The sequence below is a fragment of the Mirounga angustirostris genome, unplaced genomic scaffold, assembly GCF_029215605.1.
Source record: "Mirounga angustirostris isolate CCGP_5_RB_7025 unplaced genomic scaffold, mMirAng1.0.hap1 SCAF_4, whole genome shotgun sequence".
NCBI lineage: Eukaryota > Metazoa > Chordata > Mammalia > Carnivora > Phocidae > Mirounga > Mirounga angustirostris.
Genome location: NW_026991712.1, coordinates 58971588 through 58994287, shown reverse-complemented (window position 1 = coordinate 58994287; position 22700 = coordinate 58971588). Strand labels below are relative to the sequence as shown.

General features: G+C 38.6%; 1 protein-coding gene across 3 annotated transcripts in view; it reads right to left on the bottom strand.

The window, feature by feature from the left end:
• Positions 1-22700, bottom strand: part of STAU2 (staufen double-stranded RNA binding protein 2) — a 280288-nt gene that overhangs the window by 122725 nt on the left and 134863 nt on the right. For all 3 annotated transcript variants that reach the window (XM_064588192.1, XM_064588193.1, XM_064588194.1), the window contains one exon: positions 1278-1585. In XM_064588192.1, coding sequence (XP_064444262.1) covers positions 1278-1585 — 308 coding nt within the window. The remainder of the gene's footprint in view (positions 1-1277; positions 1586-22700) is intronic.

Here is a 22700-nt window from a genome sequence, read left to right as displayed (position 1 = left end):
TTCAGACGACAGAGCCAATAATTGGTAACAGCTTCTTCAATTTCATATTAATAGTCTAATTAAAAACACTAACGATCACCTGGCAACAGATTTGAAAGAATCGGGTTTCTGTGAAGGCAAACAAAAAAAACCATGCAAAATACCTGCCAAAACACATGATCTTCTTTCTGATTTTATATCTAAACTTGTAAAATGTTTATAAATACATGATTATTCTACACAATACAGAGCTTCTAGAGCATTTCTAAAGAAATTACAGTTTTTGGTCTTAAGGAGTAAGACTAAGATGGAAAAGGGATGAAAACAGTGAAATCTGAGGGTGCAGTACACTCTTTCTACGCATGAGCTTGTGGCTGTTCATCCAGTCAGGTCAGCGGTTACAGTTCAGTACATGATTTTCAAGGCAACTAAGATATCAGAACACAGGTATTTCCTCTTCCTAGAGTTAACAATTCTTTTAAAAGCTCTATCCAGAAAGAACGGTTGGGGTGTTTTTTGTTGTTGTTGTTTTTTAAGGGAACAAAGAATAAATAGGGGAAAAAAATCCCATCCCCAAATTCATATACATAAGTTCAGTGAGCTGTGAGCTAGAGTCAGACTGACCGGTGGAACCAAACTGTTAGTACCATGAGACAGGTGCTACCCTAGACGGTTCAAAACATGATCCACTAAAACAAATACATGTTTTTATGCCTCTAACAACTAGAAAGCATGTCATTATTGTTCTAATACCATGTTTAATTAACTCCTAAGACAGAGTTCTAAGATGCTGTACCTTCACAGTATACCTGAATCATTACTAGCAATACAATGCCAACTTCAAAACTGCTATGAAAGTAAAATCATCATTAGAAAAACTCAGCCTTATTGTAAATGAGGGAGAACTCAGTGCTAAATACTAATACCAAATGTATGAAGGCAGAATTTTTGTTTGTGGAAGACAGAGTGAGGAGTTAAATGCACCCAATCAAGACCAACTGGAAGACAGAACAGAGAATTAGAAATGTTTCAAAAAAAAATAAAAAATAAATAAAAGGAAGAAGAAGGAAAATGGAGGAGAGCCAGGCAGCAAAAGATGGACAGAATGAAAATAAAAGAAAACGAGGCACGTGCATATGGCTCTCTTTTTTCTGACCTCTGTGTTCCTAATACTTTACAATGTAAGTGGCATATAGGTCACGCTGGCAGGCAAGGATGAGCTTTCTGATGGACAGAGATGGAGGATTTGGGGCTAATGGAATTTGTTTTCTGGTTTTGTTTTTGCTTTTAATTCATACCTGAAAGCCTTGAATCCTTGCTAAATATTCCAGTTGTTTTGAAGGTTGTACTGGAGAACAAGGGGGAGTAGGAGAACTTCCTTTTAAACCTATGGCTTCAGCTGTAGGAGATGTTCCATTCATTAGGAGTTCCCTGGCAATTGTGGCTGAACTATTCGATGTGGGAGATATACTGAAGAAAGAGCTTGAGGGTTGGTTCATATCTTTGGGTGACAAATAGCCTAGAGTAGTGCCAGAGATTACTTTGTGGCGGCTGGCTTCCATCTCTTGATAAACATCAGGAGACAAATGAAGAATTCCTTTTGGAGCTATAAATAAAATGAAGGAACACTGTTATTACATTTAAAATAATTAAAATAGAAACATGTTATAGCATTATTAACTTGATGATTTTACTTGGTTTAATGACAAAGGAGTAAGAAACACTGTCAATTAAGCGTCTTCCTCATACGTGCCGAGGCAATTGCAGCCTCAATTTAGAGGTGAATAACATGTTTCAATATTCCCAAATCAGAAGTTTAAAAAGATTAGGAATGTGCTGGGTCTTCAACCTGCAATTTAGTATTTTATCATCTCATAAAGAGACATGAAACCCCTAACACATGCAGCAATTGAGAAACAGTAAGTAAAATGAAGGCTGAATCAGTCCAAGTCATCTGAGGTACAAACTCATATACCTGATGGCATACAGGTGCTCTTCTCCTCACAAGGGTGTCCCACAAACAACTTTAACTCATGAACATTTCAAAAAGTGACAGAGCATCTTCTTCCCAAAACTAGCACTGTCTCCTATCTTGTTAATCTCCTTATGATACCACCATCTATCTGCTCAGTTGTCCAACCTACACTCCTGACAACCATCTTTGACTCACCTATAAATAAGCAGTTACCATATCCACTCTAGAATTTGTCCCTTCATCATCAAGTGTGTGAGTTCAAGCCAGACCATGGGCTGGTTCTGATATCAAGAGGAGTGAGCCTAGGGCTATGTTATCTGTTGTTGGGGTTGTAAACATATAAAAGAAGCCCTTTCCTTTGACAACCATTTGTCTCAGAGATGTTTCAAACCACATTTCACACTGCATGTTCTAATGTCTTTGGATCAGATACTAGCAACTCTCAAATCATGCTCTTTTAAAATTATTGAGAAATCATCGCTTTTGGAGAAAGTGCTCTGACAGACACAACTTAATTCCCATGTTCTTGCCTCTCTCTCTCCCACCACTAACCTTCTGATTCAAGCTTTCAATGTTTCTAACCTGGACTACTGTAACAATCACTAAAAGATTTCACTGCTGGGGCGCCTGGGTGGCTCAGTTGGTTAAGCATCTGACTTTAGCTCAGGTCATGATCTCAGGGTCCTGGGATGGAGCTCTGCGTTGGGTTCCCTGCTCAGCGGGGAGTTGGCTCCTTCCTTTGCGCTGCCCCCCCACCTTGCGCTTGCTCGAGCGCTCTCTCTCAAATAAATAAATAAAATCTTTAAAAAAAAAAAAAAAGGTTTCACTGCTGCTAGTCTCCCTGGTGTCCATTTCCCCAAATGTCTATAACATAGCCCCAAATAAAAGTGTTCCATGATAAATAAATCAAGGAAATAATGCAAACAATTTCACATACACACACCCCTACCTTTTGGAAGATTAAAAATGCACATTAGCATAGTAAAGACTGAGAAGTTAAGAACAAAAATCTATTCAACTTGGTTTAACCCAGGACTTCACAAATTTCTTTTATATCCCTTTTTTTTTTTTTAAGATTTTATTTATTTTTTTGACAGAGACACAGCGAGAGAGGGAACACAAGCAGGGGGAGTGGGAGAGGGAGAGAGAGAAGCAGGCTTCCCACTGAGCAGGGAGCCCAATGCAGGGCTCGATCCCAGGACCCTGGGATCATGACCTGAGCCAAAGGCAGATGCCTAACGACTGAGCCACCCAGGCGCCCTATATCCCATTTTTTAATTTTAATTTTATTTTAATTCTAGTATATTTAACATACAGTGTTATATTGGTTTCAGGTGTATAACATACTGATTCAACAATTCTATATCCTAATGTTTAATGTAACATTAATAACAACTAACACTTTGAAAAATTCTAAGGCTAGCCATTTTCTTAACTTTAACATCTTTTCTGGCTTCTCATCACTGCACTATTAAATCCAAACTCCTTGGGATGACATATGAAGCCCTTAATCATCTGGCTCCTCCTTACATTTCTATTTTCATCTAAATTCTTCATGAAGGGATGTCTGGGTGGCTCAGTTGGTTAAGTGTCTGCCTTCAGCTCAGGTCATGGTCCCAGGGTCCTGGGATCAAGGCCCAATCGGGCTCCCACTCAGTGGGAAGCCTGCTTCTCCCTCTGCCTGCCGCTCCCCCTGCTTGTGCTCTCTCTCTCTCTGACAAATAAATAAACTCTTTTTTTTTTTAAAGATTTTATTTATTTATTTGACAGAGAAAGACGCAGCGAGAGAGGGAACACAAATGGGGAGTGGGAGAGGGAGAAGCAGACTCCCCGCCGAGCAGGGAGCCCGATGCGGGACTCGATCCCGGGACTCCAGGATCATGACCTGAGCCGAAGGCAGTCGCTTAACCAACTGAGCCACCCAGGCGCCCCAAATAAATAAACTCTTAAAAAAAAAAATTCTTCATGAAGATCCCATGCTCTAGTCATGCAGATATAGTCACACTTCTTCCAACACTCCCCGCTGTTTGATCCCATCACATCTTTATTTCTATTACGCCGTTAAACATACACGTGCGCACATACATAGTTAAGCTCCTATCGCTAGGTTCCAGGCACTGTGCTAACCAATACTGTCCTGACCTGCAGTCAGCTCTGTCTGTTGGGAGAGGAAAATGAAAAGGGCTAATGTAACGTGGTAAAGGTGGATCTAGAGAGCAGTGGGAATGGGAAAGGAGAAGCACTAGGAGCTCAGGAAAGGCTTCCTCGACATGACACAGACTTCAGGGGATAAGGAGAATAAAGCCAAGGAGGAAGAGCACTGAAGGCAGAGAGAGAAAGGCAGGGACCAGCAGAGAGTGTGGGTCAGAAAACCTCAGGCAGTTCCTTACCACTATTGCATGGAGAGGTGGGAACTGGAAAAGGTTAAGGTGGAGGCAGGCAGGGGCCAAGCTCCAGGGACTTTATCCTGATAGCATCAAAACACAAAACAGTTGTTATTTTTTAAAAATAATTTATATAGCTCAAATTAACATATATTTTGTGGATTTTATGGATTGACTTTATGCCTTCGTGTTAGTTTTATAATCAGGAAGAAATTTCAATAAAAATTTTTTAAAGAAAACACGCACTGGAAAAAATACAGATAAATCTCCCTAATCAGAGGAAACTACTGACATTTTGCTTTAAAGATATGCTTTTAGTCTTTTTATTGTATGAACTTTTTTGTCGTTGAGTTGAAAAAATATGTTAAAACATAGGAATACCATATGATCCCGTTGTTTATAAGACAATATACTTCTACTACTAATATTAAGGCATAATACTTCATTATATGAATTGTTTCCTTAAACAAGTCCATATTGTTGGACATCGAACTTGTTTCCAAATTTTTGTAATTATAAACAACAGAGTGATGAACATTTTTGTTTTTAAATCCCTGTTTACAAGAAAATTTATTTCCTTAAGTTAGAAGCAGAATTGCTATTCAAACAATATGCATTTTAGGTTTTTTTGACATTAACAATTTGCTCCAAATTGGTACAACTCCAAAAAAGCTGTAAGAATTTCACACTCCCATATTAATATATGGAAGTGCCTTTTTTCCCTATTTTGGTATTGAATATTATTATTAAAAAATCTTTGCCTCTGCTTTCTGTGTAGATAAGTGAGAAGATTTTCAAATAATACCCAATACCAAAACAAGAAAAAGGTACTTTCTGCCCCACCCCTGACCTCTGGGGAGGTGAGAGGAGCTAGAGCTCACCAATGATGTAATCAACCTTGCCTATGTAATGGAACCTCCATACAAAACCCCTAAATGATGAAGCTTGGACAGCGCCCGAGTTTTGAACATATTCATGTGTTGGGAGGGTGGTGCACCCCAATGCCAACTGCTGTGCGCCAGACGCTTTTGGACCTCACGCTATGCACCTCATCATCTGGCTGTTCATTTTATATCCTCAAAAAACCAAAACAAACAAACAAACAAAACAGTGATAGTAAATAAAGTACCTTCCTGAGTTCTGTGAGCCATTCTAGCAAATGATCAAACGTGAGGAGGGGGTTGTGGGAACTTCCTAAATTGATAGCCAGCTGGTGAGAAGTGTAGGTGGTGGCATGGGACTTGTGACTGGCATCTGAAGTAGGGCAGTCTCATGGGGCTGAGCCCTTATCTGTGGGGGTCTCCGTTAATTCTGGGTCATGTCCGAATTGAGTTGAACTGTAGGACACTCAACTGGTGTCTGGAAAATTGGAGAAGTGGTTGGTATGAGGGAAAAAATCTTCATATATTTGGTGTCAGAAGTGCCTTAAGTAAAAACAGTTCATATGTCAAAATTGATCAAACTGTATACATTATGTGCAGCTTATTATACTTCAACTATACCTCAATAAAATTGTAAAAATATTTGCCAATTTGATAAGTGAAAAGTCTTATTGGTTTTTGTTTTTTCATGAGATGCATAAATACCACATGTAATTCTTATTTAAAGAATAATTTAAATGTTATGACTCTAAATTCTACACTCAATTTAAGAAATCAAGAAACTAACAGCATTACTTCAGTATTGTTATTATACAGCAGTAATGGGCTTGCCAATAACAATATTATAAAGCAACAAAAATGCTCTCTCAACACTCCAGAGAGGCATTACATCACAGTGTAAGAACTCATGCAGAGTTCAGGCTCCCTTATTCTACAGTAAAGCCTGAGTTGACTTTTCTTCATGAATAAAGAAGATTCCTTTCTACAGAGCTCAACTAATGTAATAGTTGTTGAAAGACTGTAAAAGACACATGTGGATTTCTGCAGTCAACTACTGAATGATTTTTAACTTGAATATTAGTAACAGAGTGTATGGATTGGTCACAATTCATTTACGTTCTTCCTGTTGTAAATTTAAGTAGCTTTTCAGTAGGGTAAAGACCTGAAAGTAGAATCAAAGAGTAATTTAGGCTATACATAAATTTAAGGGCTTTAACTTATTTTGCCAAATAGGCCTCTTGAAAAACTATACGAATTTATACTTCTATTAGCAGTATGTGACTAAATTTGTTTTCTCATTCTTCTGTTGAAACAGGGTTTATTCTAAATAATTACTGGCACTACAATATTTCATTGTTATATTGATATATATCTATCTATCTTTAATTACTGTGCAGGATAAACTTCTCATGTAACCCCGTTCAGCCTGTGCCTTCTTTTCTGTTAGTCTGGACCTCAGTTTTGCTCATGGACTTCAAATGTATTCCCCTTGCTCAAGCCTATTACATCCTACTATATGCATGCTCTCTCTGAGGATGTCCTTAACCCATTCTCCCATCATCTATCTTCTGTCCGTGACTTTGCCTTTAGTACTCCCATGTTGGTACTATCTGTCTGTAACCACTATACACAGCTACACTGCAGATACAACACTGGCATTAGGCTAGCACTTTAAATGAAATTAGCCCATTTAATTCCCCACAACAACCATATGAAATGGGTATTTCAATATATTAGAAATGAAAAAAATTGAAGCATGGAGCTCAGCCAAGGTCATATGGATAATACAAAGCAATGCCAGAATACGACTCCAGGGAGTCTGTCTCTAGAGCCTGGATACCTAAACATTACATTAAATGGCCTCCTGAAAGCACAAGTAGGGAGCTGAGTGCAATGCCCAGTCAACTCCATATAGGTACGTTTAATCCAGGAATTAAACTCCATGCCTGGGGTTTGCCTAGGGTCGACTCTAGGGCTGATCCGTGTCACCGTGGTTGGCCCTAAACATTCCAGAGATTGACTCACCAAAATCTCCCTAAAATATGGATGTTCAAACAGGATTTTAAAAGCTCAAACTTGCCAGCAACTGTGACATCTTACAAAATGAGGAATGCTGGGCCGTCGTGCCTGTTTTACATTTTTCCCATTAGGTTTGTACTTCTTTCTAGTGTGTATGTGAACCCTCTGGTTCACGCAGAACCTTCTGGAGCATCTTCATGGAGCTCTAGTCCTTACTGGAAGAGCTGCAGAGGGCATTCTGAATCAAGATCTCTTACAAGGGGGGGGTGCCTGGGTGGCTCAGATGGTTAAGCGTCTGCCTTCGGCTCAGGTCATGATCCCAGGGTCCTGGGATCGAGTCCCACATCGGGCTCCCGGCTCGGCAGGAAGCCTACTTCTCCCTCTGACCCTCCCCCGTCTCATGTACTCGCTCTCTCTCATTCTCTCTCTCTCAAATAAATAAATAAAATCTTTAAAAAAAATAAAAATAAAAAGATCTCTTACAAGGTTTTATCATATGTGCAGATAAGCAAACTCAGGAGAACCTTGCCTTTCAGTGTTCAATAACGTCCTGACTCTTTGAGAGAGGCTGAAGAACACGAGTGTTAATGAATAGTAAGTGGTATCAGGGTATCAGAACAACAGGGCAAGCCAATGCAGTAAGAAAGATAATGTTATTACACTGGTGCTAGTCTATAAAGAAGAACTTCTCTCCAAGTCCATGGAATGAGTACGTAGCTATTTCTTAGGAAAATCAGTTTGTCACTTTTTATATCAAAGCTTTGAATTTTTTGAATTTTTGTCACAAAACTGTTGGACTAACTTTTTTTTTTAAATAAATACTCAAATACCTAATAATACTCAGGTCTCCTTTTGCTATAGTGAGTTTTGCATAACAAAAAGTTGTAATTCACATAGGGCTAAAAATGTTTTTTAAGTGAGACAAGGAGCAAAATAGTGGGGTGGAAGGTTCCTCTGACTGAAATTTAGCACATGTGTGTAGACTCTGCTTCTACTTAGGTACCATCACGGACAATTCACCAAATTTTAATATAAGAAAGTCAATTATTTGCATATGTTTTGAAAGCTGATGCCTCAGATTTCTATTCCTTCTTTGATCAGAAAGAATATTTTGTTGGGGCGCTTGGGTAGCACAGTCAGTTAAGCGTTTGACTCTTGGTTTCAGCTCAGGTCCTGATCTCAGGGTTGTGAGATCAGCACGGAGTCTGCTTAAGACTCTCTCTCCCTCTGCTCCTCACCCCCCACTCTCTCTCAAAAATAAATAAATCTCAAAAAAAAAAAAGAATATTTTGTTTAGTGATATCTGTCCTGCTTCCTGATTAGCATCAATTATTTTAAAACACCCCTCCATTTTTTGAACTGCTTATCTGAAAAGTTACTTGGTTACTACTGGCAAAATTGATTCTCAGTGAGTTTCGTTTTTTAAGATCTCTTGTCCGAAGTTTTAAGTGGCGCCCAGGTATAAATATGTTACATAGCTGATCTTCCTGTTGATAAAGTCCACCCTGCAACTCACTAAATTTCCCTTGTGTGTCCCGACGGTGGTAACACCTCTTATCATCACTGTAATCTGTTCAATAAACCCTAAAGTTTCAGAAGCAAATTGTAATTTTAAAAAATCTTAAAAACTCGGAAGGTAGCGGGAGGGGAAGAATGAAGGGGGGAAATCGGAGGGGGAGACGAACCATGAGAGACGGTGGACTCTGAAAAACAAACAGGGTTCTAGAGGGGAGGGGGGTGGGGGGATGGGTTAGCCTGGTGGTGGGTATTGAGGAGGGCACATTCTGCATGGAGCACTGGGTGTTATGCACAAACAATGAATCATGGAACACTTCATCTAAAACTAATGATGTAATGTATGGGGATTAACATAAGAATAAAAAAAAATCTTAAAAACTCGGAAGTGGACAGCTGTTTCAAAACAGGAAATCTGAGAAAAGCATGAGCAACAACAACATGATTTATCAGTCTTACAATGATTTTTAAAAAATCATCTCTACGAAAATTCACGAAATCCAAGTAAGGTCTACAGCCGAATTCATTATATTGCACCAGTATCAATTTCCTAGTTTTGTTATTGTACTGTAGTTATGTAAGATGTCACCATTGGGAGAAGCTGAGTGATGGGTACATGCAAACCCTCTGTACCACTTTTACAGCTTTAAAACAAAGTTGTAAAAACCCAGTTACAAGAAAGCACTGTTATATTGCTCTGGGCCTCTCCCTCAGTTCAAAGACCCTAGAACAAGATCCTGCTGAGACATCAAGGTAGGAAGGACAGTGGCAGTGGCACTAGATACGGCCCTGAGACCAAGCAGGGCCGGCATCAGCAGTGCCTGCTCTTTGAGGTCTGCAGCTTTGACCGCTGCCTCTGCCTAATGCACAGTCCGTGGTTTCGAGGCTCTGGCCTAGTGGCTGGTGTTCTTCTTTTCCCAGGGAAGCTCATGGCTATTTGTTAGATGAGCACATATGCAGCCCAAGAAGGAACCACTGGACCACCATGGTCATCCCCCCGGAGTGCAGGGATAGTCAGTCCATCCTCTGCATGTTCTTTAGCTACTAGGCTGATTGCATCTTAGATATTTCCGCTTCCGGCAAATATAAGAGACTCTTAACTCTTGGAAACAAATTCAGGGCTGCTAGAGGGGAGGTGGGTGGGGGATGTGGTAACTGGGCGACGGGCATCAACGAGGACACATGATGTAATGAGCAATGGATGAATCATTAAATTCTACCCCTGAAACTAATAATATAGCATATGTTAACTAAATTGAATTTAAATGAAATTTTTTTTAAAAAACTCCATTTCCTGCTGCCCTGTTGTTGAGATGCAATGGAACAGACTAGGTAGTTTTAGGGGACTCCACTTCTCCCTCTCCACACAGCTCAGTATCAACCTGTCTTTCAGCTAAGGCTCAAGGGTCCCTAGTTCTGCCTAATTTTAAGTCAAATATAAACTAGGAGGAGACAAAAACCAACTAATGCAAAATTTGAAAGAAATTCTTCTGAAAATCAAACTAAAAAAGGGAAATGTTGACTAAAAGCAATACAATGAAAAAATCAAACAGGTAAATAATGTGTCAAAGTTTCTTATTTTTTAAAAAATATTTTATTTATTTATTTGAGATAGAGAGAGAGAGAGGGAGAGCAAAGGGGGAGACTGAGAGGGAGAAGCAGACTCCCCACTGAGCAGGGAGCCGGACATGGGACTCGATCCCAGGACCCTGAGCCAAAGGCAGATGCTTAACAGACTGAGCCACCCAGGTGCCCCAGAAGTTTCTTTTTTAAGTTCAGTTCCAGAATCAGCTTGGAAGGTAAAGTTCTCTTAATTAGCAAACATTTGATCACATCTCACATTACAGATGATACTAAAGCTGTTCTGGATTAAAGAAATAGCTACATTGAAAAAGATATCATTACTGAACTAATGAATAAAATGATATATTTTAATGTGCTCAAAAAGCATAACTTAAATCAGTGGTGAAATCTAACCTTGTTCTTGCCCTTAGAGTTGGACAGCACCAATTTTGTTAATTTGTGCATTTTATTGGTCTTTTTTCTTTTTTCTTTCTTTTTTTGGGAGGGCAGGGACTACATTTAACATGATGTATGTGAAGTTATTAACTTGGTGAATGCATATGAATTAAATTACTGACAGAATTTGTTGGCAAGATATGAAAGTCTTCTAGTGAGCATAGTACACTTCAGTACCAAGAGGGAAAAGTGCTTAGTGCAGCCCTGAGCCACAAACGGTGGAATCCCAGGGGAGAGGCCTGACAGGAGGCCATGACGCAGCACCCAGCACACCTCAAGGGGACTGCGCCTTCATTATTTCAGCTGCGCAACAGGGAGGAGGGGAACACCAAAATGGTAAACGGTAACTTTTCTCTAAAAAGCTAAAAACAGTAACAGCAACAAAAGGTGTTTTTGAATTTTTTTAAAAATAAATTTCAAAGGAACTGGGACAAGCCTTTGGAAAGCTTGTCCCACCACACAAATGCACACTGTCTTAGCCAAGGAAAGGGGCTAGTTGGGAGTTTTCAAACCCAGGAGCTGAACTGTTATTTTTTCTTTAAAAAAAGAAAACTTAGAAATATATAATGACAAAGGATAAGGACCTGAGTATGGTGAATAAATTCACAACTCACCTTAATAATAAAGAAAAGTCTCAGTTGGCTTATGTAGAAGAAATCTGCTCAAGGCTCAACATTTTCAGTAAAGACAGAACTGTGACTATTTCTACTGAGTAAAACAAAACTGTTATAGTAAAAATGAAGTTTGAGGGGCACCTGGGTGGCTCAGTTGCTAAGCATCTGCCTTCGGCTCAGGTCATGATCCCGGGGTCCTGGGATCAAGCCCCGCATCGGGCTCCCTGCTCAGCAGGAAGACTGCTTCTCCCTTTCCCACTCCCCTGCTTGTGTTCCCTCTCTCACTGTGTCTCTCTCTCTGTCAAATAAATAAATAAAATCTTAAAAAAAAAAAGAAGTTTGGGGCGCCTGAGTGGCTCAGTCGTTAAGCGTCTGCCTTCAGCTCAGGTCATGATCCCGGGGTCCTGGGATCAAGCCCCGCATCGGGCTCCCTGTTCGGCAGGAAGCCTGCTTCTTCCTCTCCCACTCCCCCTGCTTGTGTTCCCCTTCTCGCTGTCTCTGTCTGTCAAAATAATAAATAAAATCTTAAAAAAAAAAAAAATGAAGTTTGAGAGCAGCTTGTGAAGATAATGAGCCGTGTTCAATTATTCATTTATTTAAATGGTGTTAAAATGTTGCTGATAAAATAAAGATTAGTTATCTTTCTTCACAGAAAAAATCCATTAATGACTATTTCCCTTAAACTGCAAAAAACAAACAAACAAACAAACAAAAACCCTGAAAAATGGACTATATAAGCCCTCCACGTGATACAAATGACCAATCTCTCAGCAGGAGGAAACACATACTGAAATCGTTGTCTACTGCAAGAGCCCCCCACACTGCACCACACTATTCCCCTGCTAGCTCTCAAGCATCTGTTCCAGATAGCTCATAAAACAATAATAATTATAGATAAATCACAGTCTTTACTGGAAAACAGGCTTTGCATGTATTAGCCCAGTAATCCTCACAGTGACCCTCTGTCACAGGAATTATGATTATCTCCATTTTTACTCAAATGAAGGCCCCGAGGCACAGTAAGGTCATGGTGAACTCTCAACGTTACAGCCCATAAGTGGCAAGCCTTGGGACTGCAACTAGTCATCTGGCTTTGGGGTCAGCATGTATAACTACCATTCAGTCAGTAAAACAAATATAAAACCAAAAACTGTTATTCTTTGCAACTGTACGTTCAAGTTCTGTGCAAATGAGTCTTGAAATATTCTAACACCAGAACAGAGAAAAGAAACTGTCAAGATATTGAACTTAATATGAGGTGTCTCCTGTTTTTCCTTTCAAACTTATTTTCTAGGCTCAATGAACCAGAGTCTCACTCAAGTAGCATAATAATAGAGAAGACAGATAGGAGCCAAACTGAACTCACTTAAAAAAAAAAAAAAAAAAGATTCACATTGTGAAACTACTGTTTGGGAAGACATTGAAAAATAACCTGCTCATCCAGCATTATAATTTTATTTGTTGTGAGAAAGTAACTTCAAGTATTAGGTTAACATAACAGAAAAAGCATAGCTTTAGAATGAAAGAAATTATTCCATGCAACACTTTCTTTTAATTCTTATATGATAGAAATTATGATTTAATCTATTACAAATTAGTCTATGTATTACTCAGAAAGTTATGACTAATTCCACAATATTATAAAGATTTTATTTATTTATTTGAGAGAGAGAGAGAGAGAGCATGAGGGGGGGAGGGTCAGAGGGAGAAACAGACTCCTCGCCGAGCAGGGAGCCTGATGTGGGACTCAATCCCAGGACTCCAGGATCATGACCTGAGCCGAAGGCAGTCGCTTAACCAACTGAGCCACCCAGGCGCCCTAATTCCACAATATTATAAATAAAAATGAACTGACTGGAATTATATAAATATTAAACATATATCTAATTTTAAAAATTGCCTTGCAAAAATAACAAATTCATTTTTTAGGCCCAGGAAAGGAATAGTCTAGCAAGACAGAAAACTCAGAAAAAAACTACTTTAGTTCAGCCAAGCACACACAAAAAACTGTTGTCCTACTCTTACCCATGATACCAAAGGCCAAGCTGGGAGCCTAAGCTTTTACCCCCAACAAGCTACAACAAGACTCCCCAAAACCCTCACTGTAGTAGGTTTAGAGAAGGCCTAGTACGGACCTAGGACCCCACTCTGTAGTATCAATGGAGATCACAGGAAGACTGGACATTTACCCTACCCCCACCCAGCAGTAATGTGACACTCTATCCTCTGCCCGCTAGACTGTCATCAGGAGAGGAACAGTACAGAGTCAGGACTTTAATTATCAACTAGCAGTGAAAAGGTTATCTCCATTGTGGTGTCAATGAAGACTATGTGCAGCCAGAATTCACATCCTATCCAGCAATAATAAAGAGTCCCCACCTTGGGTATCAATGGAGGTAGAAGGGGGAAACTGGATTTGTACCTGCAACTAACAATAACAAGGTGGCATCCCTTACTCCACAGGCCAAGTGGTGCCACACACACACACACACACACACACACACACACACACACACAAAACCCAACAGAAATAGGTTTACAAAAGATTCAGAGTCTCACAGTATAATATGAAAATGTCCACATTTCAATAAAAAATTACAAATCATATCAAGAACCATGAAGATCTTAAATTGAATACAAAAAAATAAAAAGATGCAAATATTGAGAGGAGAGAGATTTCAGAATAATCTAATGAAAATTTTAGAGCAGCCATGATAAAAATGCTTCAATTAAGCAAGTAGAAACATGCTTGAAACAACTGTAAAACAGAAAGCTTTGGCAAACAGAAAGTCTCAGCAAAGAAATGGAAGATAAAAAGAAGAACCAAATGACAATTCTGGAACTTAAAATACACAATAATTGAAATAAGAATCTTAGTGGATGGTTTCAACGGCAGAATGGAGGGAAAAGAAGAAGGAATTAGTGAAGTGGAAGTTAAAAAGATAGAAATTACCCAACATGAACAACAGAGGAAAAAAAAAAAGACTGGAAAAAAAATGAATACCTTAAGGATCAGTGAGACTACAACAGAAGATCTAAAATCTATGCTTAGATTTTAGGAAGACGGTGGGGCTGAAAAAAGCACTGGAGAAATAGTGGCTGAAAATGCCCCAACTGGCAAGAGTCATAAACCTCATAGATTCAAAATGCTGTGTGAACCCCGGTGGGATAAATATAAAGAAATCCACAACCAAACACATCATAATTAAACTTCCAAAAACTAAAGACAAAGAAAAAGAATCTTGAAAGCAGTCAGAAAAAAGCAAAACAACCCGAGAAAAACAATTCAAATGACAGTGGATTCTCATCCCAAACCATGGGTGCCAAAAGGAAATAGCACAATACTCATCAAGTGCTCAGGGGGAGGGGAGTGGAAGCACTGTTGACCCAGAATTCTATACCCAGCAAAAATATACTTTAGGAATGAAGGGGATAGTGACACATTCTCAGATACAGGAAAACTAAAGACAATTTTCACCAGTAAACTCATGCTAAAAGAATGGTTACACCAAATCCTCTAGCAGAAAAGAAACAAAAAAAGAAGGAACCACGGAACATAAAGAAGGAAGAAGAAACATGGTAAGAAAATAATATGGGTAAATATACTAGAATTTCTCTTGAGTTGTTTTCTGAATTATGCTTTCCAGACAAAGCAAAATCTGCTATCTGATGTCAGTCTATATGTATGTAGAGGAGGGGCACCTGGCTGGGTGCCTGGCTGGCTCAGACAGTAGAGCATGTGACTCTCAATCTCAGGGTCATGAGTTCAAGCCCCACCTTGGGCGTGGAGCCAAATAAATAAATAAATAAATGTATATATAGAGAGAGAGAGAGAGAGAGAGGAAATACTTAAGATAATTATAAACAAGAATGGTAAACTGATAAAAAGGGAGGTAAGATTTCTATTTTATTCTAAAGTGTAAAATAACAATATCAGTAAACTGACATTATGGTAAGTTATATATATACAGTAATATCTAAGGTAACCATTAAAAAAGGCTATATAATGAGATACACTCAAAAATAGTCTAGATAGGGGCACCTGACTGGCCCAGTCATTAAGCTTCTGCCTTCAGCTCAGGTCATGATCCCAGGGTCCTGGGATTGAGCCCCGCATTGGGCTCCCTGCTCAGCAGGAAGCCTACTTCTCCCTCTCCCACTCCCCCTGCTTGTGTTTCCTCTCTTGCTGTGTCTCTGTCAAATAAATAAATAAAATCTTAAAAAAAAAAAAAAAGTCTAGATAATCAAACTGGAATTCTAAAGAGTGATCAAGTAACCCACAAGAGGCAAGAAAAAAGAAAACAAGAGCAAAAAAGAACAAATAGAAAAAAATAAAATGGCAGACTTAAACCCTAACATATCAAAAATTACATTAAATGTAAATGACCTAAACATACGAATTAAAAGGAGACTGGCAGAGTAGATTAAAAAATATGACCCAATTACATGCTGTCTAGAAGAAACTTCAAGTATTATGATACAGGCAAGCTAAAAGTAAAAGGATAAGGAAAAAAGGTATATCTTATAAATGTTAATAAAAAAAGAGCAGGGCATTCAATTTCCAAAAGATGACATGAGGAGATCTATTAACCCACTCCCATCAAACAACCATAATTTAAGAGTATTAATTTAAAAAAAACTTTTTTAAGTTTCTGGAAATTGTTCTAAGTGCATACAGCAAATAAAACATTTTCCCATGTAATAAAAAATTTGGCTGGATTCTGTCTCCAGTTCTTAGGAGGTAGCCTCTAAATCCTTGGAATTTCCTGAGTGACTGGAGTGTCTTTGTTATTCATGGAGGACCCCTTGGACCACATCAGAGTTTATGCTAACAAAATGATTCAAGATGGATGATGGCCATGTCAGAAAGACCAACTATGTGATTAGATGGTTGGAGCTTTGAATCAAATGATATCAGGCCTATTTCTGAGAAGGGGAGAGAGTTGGAGACTGGTATCAACTTTATGGCCAATGAATGATTCAATCAGTTATGCCTATAAAATGAAAGCTCATAAAAATTCTGGGCAATTCTGGAAACTTGAGTGAACCCCTCTGGTTGGTCATGTGTAGGGAGGATGATGCATCCTGACTTCATGGGAAAAGGACATTGGAAGGCTTTGTGTTTAGGAGCCTCCCAGATCTCACCCTATATGTCTCTTGGCTGGTTCTGATTTGTATCTTTTTTGCTACAACAATATCATAATCTTTTTTTTTTTAATATTTTTTTTTTTTTAAGATTTTATTTATTCATGAGAGACAGAGAGAGAGAGAGAGAGAAGCAGACTCCCAAGGAGCAGGGAGCCCGATGCGGGACTCGATCCCAGGACCCTGGGATCATGACCTGAGTCGAAGGCAGACGCTTAACCATCTGAGCCACCCAGGCGCCCCCAACAATATCATAATCTTAAGTATAGGACCTCCCTGGACTCTGTAAATCATTCTAGTGAATTATCAAATCCAAAGGGTCATGAGAAGCCTTCAATTTATAAACAGTTGGTCAGAAGTGAGAGTGACCCTAGAAACCTCCCAATAGCAGCTGGTATCTGAAGTGACGTCAGTCTTGTAGAGACCATGCCCTTAACCTGTGACATTTAGCCTAACTCCAGGTTTTGCATCAGAAGTCACTATACTGAGTCATTAATCAAGAAAATCTAACATAATCTCGGTATGAACAAGAATCTGTGGCTCTTGAGCCATGATCCATTCCCCCCACCCCATAAGCAGCTAAGAAGATGGTGGTGGGGGCTCTCTTTCTCCTCAATCTCCTGTCAAGGAATATGGCATTTCACCAAGAAGGGCAGACCACCAGAATATCTCATTTCCCCCAGCTCCAAGCTGCAAAAGCTAAATTCCTCACGTATGTGGCCATGAAGTTGGGCAATCCCTTCTTCCATCCAGCTACCACTCATACGGTGAAGGCTCTATGCAAGCACAGCAGGCTGAAAAAACCTGGGAACTGACATCCCTCTCCTCAGCTTGCTCAGAGGAGGGAGGTTCATGTTAGGAAAGGCAAGCCAAGAGCAACAGAGCCTACCCACCCTGCCCAACACTCTGGTCATAAAGCAGGGATGTCACTCTCAGAGAAGTGACCACTGTCCCCATTCCCACTCCAGAGCACTGACTCAGAAATTATGCCCAGGGGGTGAGGTAATCCATAAGAACAGAACTGTAAAGCTCTCCCAAAGGAAATGACTTTATGTGAAATGGGTTGTGGGGAAGTTTAAGCCTAAGGGCACTCTTGAAAACACTGGAGATTCTGGTGGTTAGCAATTCACAGGAGTCTGCTAACTTCATGAAAACAGCAGGAAGCTACACTGTAAACCTGAAAGAACCAGGGAAAGACACAGCCAAGAAGAGCGCTCTTGGGGTCAAAACCTGAAATAATGCCTCAGAAACTATTCTGAAAAGGGATCCAAATTTAATTGGATCAGACTGGCAGCAATTTATATCCTAAGAAAACAATAGGGCTATATGCCAGCAATTAGTGGAATCCAGCAGCTGAGTGTTAAATCAACAAAGGCAGAAAAAAAGAGATCAGACAGAGAGCAAAATAGAACCCTACTAAATCCACTGTCATCCTATTTGACCATGTACATGGTTGAAGACTCCTCCCTCTGAGAGATGACATCAGAGGTTTCATACTGCAAAGGAAAAGACTTCACAAAAATAGTCCAGCTTTTCATCTAAGAATAGGAACAAGACAAGGATCCCCATTTTTGACACTTCTATTCAATAAACATTGGAAGTTCTAACCAGAGCAAGTAGGCAAGAAAAAGAAATAGAAAGCATTCAAACTGTAAACAAAGAAGTAAAATTAAGTCTGTCCATAGATTATATGATCTTACATGCAGAAAACTTGAAAGATTCCACAAACTGTTAGAACTTATACATAAACACAGCAAAGTAGCAGGATGTAAAGTCAACACACAAAAATCAGTTGGATTTCTGTATACTAACAAGCTATCTGAAAAGGATATTAAAAAAACAATCCATTTACAATAGCATCAAAAAACACAGTATTTAGAAATTCTCTTAATGAAGGAGGTGAAAATTTGTACACTGTTAATTATAAAACACTGCTAAAAGGATTAAAGAAGACACTGATAAATGAAAAGAGAACCTATGCTCTTGGATTTGAAATTTAACATTATTAAAATGTCCATACTGCCAAAACAATCTACAGATTTGATGCAATCCTTATCTAAATATCACTGGCATTTTTTACAGAAAAAAAAATCCTAAAATTCATATGGAACTACATTATAGGCAAATCAATCTTGAGAAAGAAGACTCAAGCTGAAGGTACCACACTTACTGATTCTGAAACCTTACAAAGCCAAAGTAATCAAAACACTGGGCACTGGCATAAAATAGACATATAGACCAATGGAACAGAATTGAAAGTCCAGAAATAAATCCACACAGATATGGTCAAGTAATCTTTGACAATGGTGTCACGACTACACAATGGGGAAAAGACAGCATCTTCAATAAATGGTGTTGGGCAAACTGGATATCCACAACCAAAGGAATGAAATTGGACCCTTATTTTACACCATACATACACAAAAAATCAACTCAGTGTGGATTAAAGATTTAAACATAAAACTCCTAAAAGAAAATGTAGGGTAAAGTTTCATAACATTGGTCTAAGCAATGATTTCTTAGACATGATATTAAAAGCACAGGCAAAAAATGCAAAAATAGACCAAGCGGGACTATATAAAACTGAAAATCTTCTGTACAAAAAAGGAAACGATCAAGAGAGTGAAAAGGCAGCTTACGGGATGGGAGAAAATATCTGCAAACCATGTATCTTATAAGGCAGTAATACTCAAAATATATAAAGAACTCCTACAACTCAACAACAAAAAAACTAATAATCTGGTTTAAAAAATGTGAAAAGAAAGGACTTATAAATAGACATTTCTCCAAAGAAGACATACAAATGGTCAACAGGTAAATGAAAAGATGCTTGACATCACTAATGATCAAAGAAATGCAAATCAAAATGTTAATGAAGCATCACCTCACACCTGGTAGGATGGCCATTACTTAAAAAAAAAAAAAGTATTGATGAGGATGTGCAGAAAATCTGAACCCTTGTACACTGTTAGTGGGAATGTAAAATAGTGCAGCCATTATGGAAAACAGTACGGAGATACTTCAAAAAATTATAAAAAGAACTACCACATGAAACAGCAACCCCACTTCTGGGTATTTATCCAGAAGAACTGAAAACAAGATCTCAAAGAGATATTTGCACTTTCATGTTCACTGCAGTTTTATTCACAACAGCAAAGAAGTAGAAATAATCTAATGTCCATCAATGGATGAATGGATAAAGATGAGTGGTATATACATACAGTAGAATATTATTTAGCCATTAAAAAAGAAGGAAATCCTGTCACATGTAATAACATGCATGAACCTTGAGAACATTACGCTAAGTTAATAAGCCAGACACAGAAAGACAAAAGTACATGATTCCATATATATGAGGTATCTAAAGTAGTCAAACTCACAGAAAACAGAAAGTAGAGTGGTCACTGCCAAGGACTGGGAAGAAGGGAAAATGGGGAGTCACTGTTCAAAGAGTACAAAGCTTCAGTCATGCACAATGAAAAAGTTCTATGGGTTTACTGTACAAATTGTGCCTACAGTTAACAATACTATACTGTGCATTTAAAAATTTGTTGAAAGGGCAGATCTTATGTTTAACATGTTTTTAGCTACAATAAAAAAATAAATAAAATTTAATTTAAAAATAGTAAATGGGAGGTGGGTGGGGGATGGGGTAACTGGGTGATGGGCATTAAGGAGGGCATGTGATGTGAGGAGCACTGGGTGTTATATGCAACTGATGAATAACTGAACTCTACATCTGAAACTAATGATACACTATATGTCAATTAATTGAATTTAAATAAAATTTAAAAATAGTAAATGTCCCATATACCATTAATGAACAAGTTGAATTTGAAATTAAAAACACAATACCATTTACATTAGCACCCAAAAAATGAAATTCTTAGGTATAAATCTTGTACAAAATATGTACAACATCTATATGAAGAAAGCTATAAAACCCTGATGAACAAAATCAAAGAGAACTAAATAATTGGAGAGATATTCCATGTTCATGGATAGGAAGACTCAATACTGTCAGTATGTCAGTTTTTCCCAACTTGACCTATAGATTCAATGCTATCACAATCAAAATCCCAACAAGTTATTTATGAATACTGACAAACTGATTCTAAAGTTGATATGGAGAGGCAAAAGCCCCCAGAATAGCCAACACAATACTGAAAGTGAAGAACAAAGTTGGAGGACTGATGCTATCCAATTTCAAAATTCACTATAGAGCTACAGTAATCAAGATAATGTGATATGGGTAAAAGAACAAACAGATCAAAGAAACAAAAGAGAGAGCCCAGAAATACACCCCCATAAGTATAGTCAATTCATTTTTTTTTTAAAGATTTTATTTATTTATTTGAGAGAGAGAGAATGAGAGAGAGCACATGAGAGGGGGGAGGGTCAGAGGGAGAAGCAGACTCCCTGCTGAGCAGGGAGCCCGATGTGGGACTTGATCCCGGGACTCCAGGATCATGACCTGAGCCGAAGGCAGTCGCTTAACCAACTGAGCCACCCAGGCGCCCTAGTCAATTCCTTTTTGACAAAGGAACAAAGGCAGTACAGTAGAGCAAAGACAGTCTCTTCAACTGTCAAATGGTGTTGGAACAACTGGATATCCATGCACAGAAAATTAATCTAGATACAGACCTTACACCTTTCACAAAACCAGTAGACTCAAATGTAAAATGAAAAATTAATAAACGTTCAGAAGATAATATAGGAGAAAATCTAGATGAGCTTGGGTATGGTAATGCCTTTGTAGTTATAACATTAAGACAAGATCCATGAAAAAACAACTGATAAACTAGACTTCATTAAAATTAAAAACTTCTGCTCTAAAAAAATAGACAACAGTAAGAGAATTATAAGGCAAATCACAGACTGGGAGAAAGTATTTGCAAAACATATATTTGATGAACGACTATTATCCAAAACATACAAAGAACTATAAAAACTCAACAATAAGACAACAAACAGCCCAATTAAAAATGGGCCAAAGACCTTAACAGACACCTCACGAAAGAAGATATACAGATGAAAAAAAGGAGATATACATATGGCAAATAACCATATAAAAAGAGGCTCCACATCACAGGAAATACCAATAAAAATGAAAAACGACATACCACTACACACATATTAGAACGGCCAAAATCCAGAATACTGCCACCACTGCCAAATGCTAATGTGGACATGGAGTTATAGGAACACCCATTCACTGTTGGTGGGAATGCAAAATGGTACAGCCACTCTGGAAGACAGTACTCTTATCACACAATCCACCAATTGTGCTCCTTGGTATTTATTCATAGGAAATAAACACTATGTCCATACAAAAACCTGCACACAGATGTTCACAGCAGCTTTACTCATAATTGCGAAAATGCAGAAGCAACCAAGATGTCCCTCAGTAGGTGAATGGATAAACTGTGATACATCCACACAACGGAATACTATTCATCACTAAAAAGAAATGACCTATCAAGTCATGAAAAGACATGGAAGAATCTTAAATGCTTATTACTATGTGAAAGAAGCCAATTTTAAAATAATCTGTATCGGGACGCCTGGGTGGCTGAGTCGGTTAAGCGTCTGCCTTCAGCTCAGGTCATGATCCCAGGGTCCTGGGATCGAGTCCCGCATCGGGCTCCCTGCTCTGCGGGGAGCCTGCTTCTCCCTCTGCCTCTGCCTCTCTCTCTCTCTCATGAATAAATAAATAAAATCTTAAAAAAAAAAAAAAGAATCTGTATCTATGACTCCAACTGCATGATACTTTGGAAAAGGAAAAACTATAGACAGTAAAAAGATCAGTGGTTGTCGGGGGTTGGAGGAAAGAGGAGGACATGAACAGGCACAGCACAGAGGACTTTTAGGGTAGTGAAAATATTCTGTATGATATTATAATGATGGATATATACCATGAGACATCTGTCTAAACCTATAAAATGTACAACACCAAGAATGAACCCTATGGTAAACTATGGACTTTGAGTGATTATGATGTGTCAATGCAGATTCATCCTTTGTTACAAAAGAACCATTCTGGTGAGTGACAGTGACAGTGGAGAAGTCTGTGCATGTGTGGGAATGGAGGATATACGGGAAATCTCTGGTCCTGCCTCTCAATTTTGTTGTAAAATCTAAAGCTGCTTTAAAAAATCTTTTTTAAAAA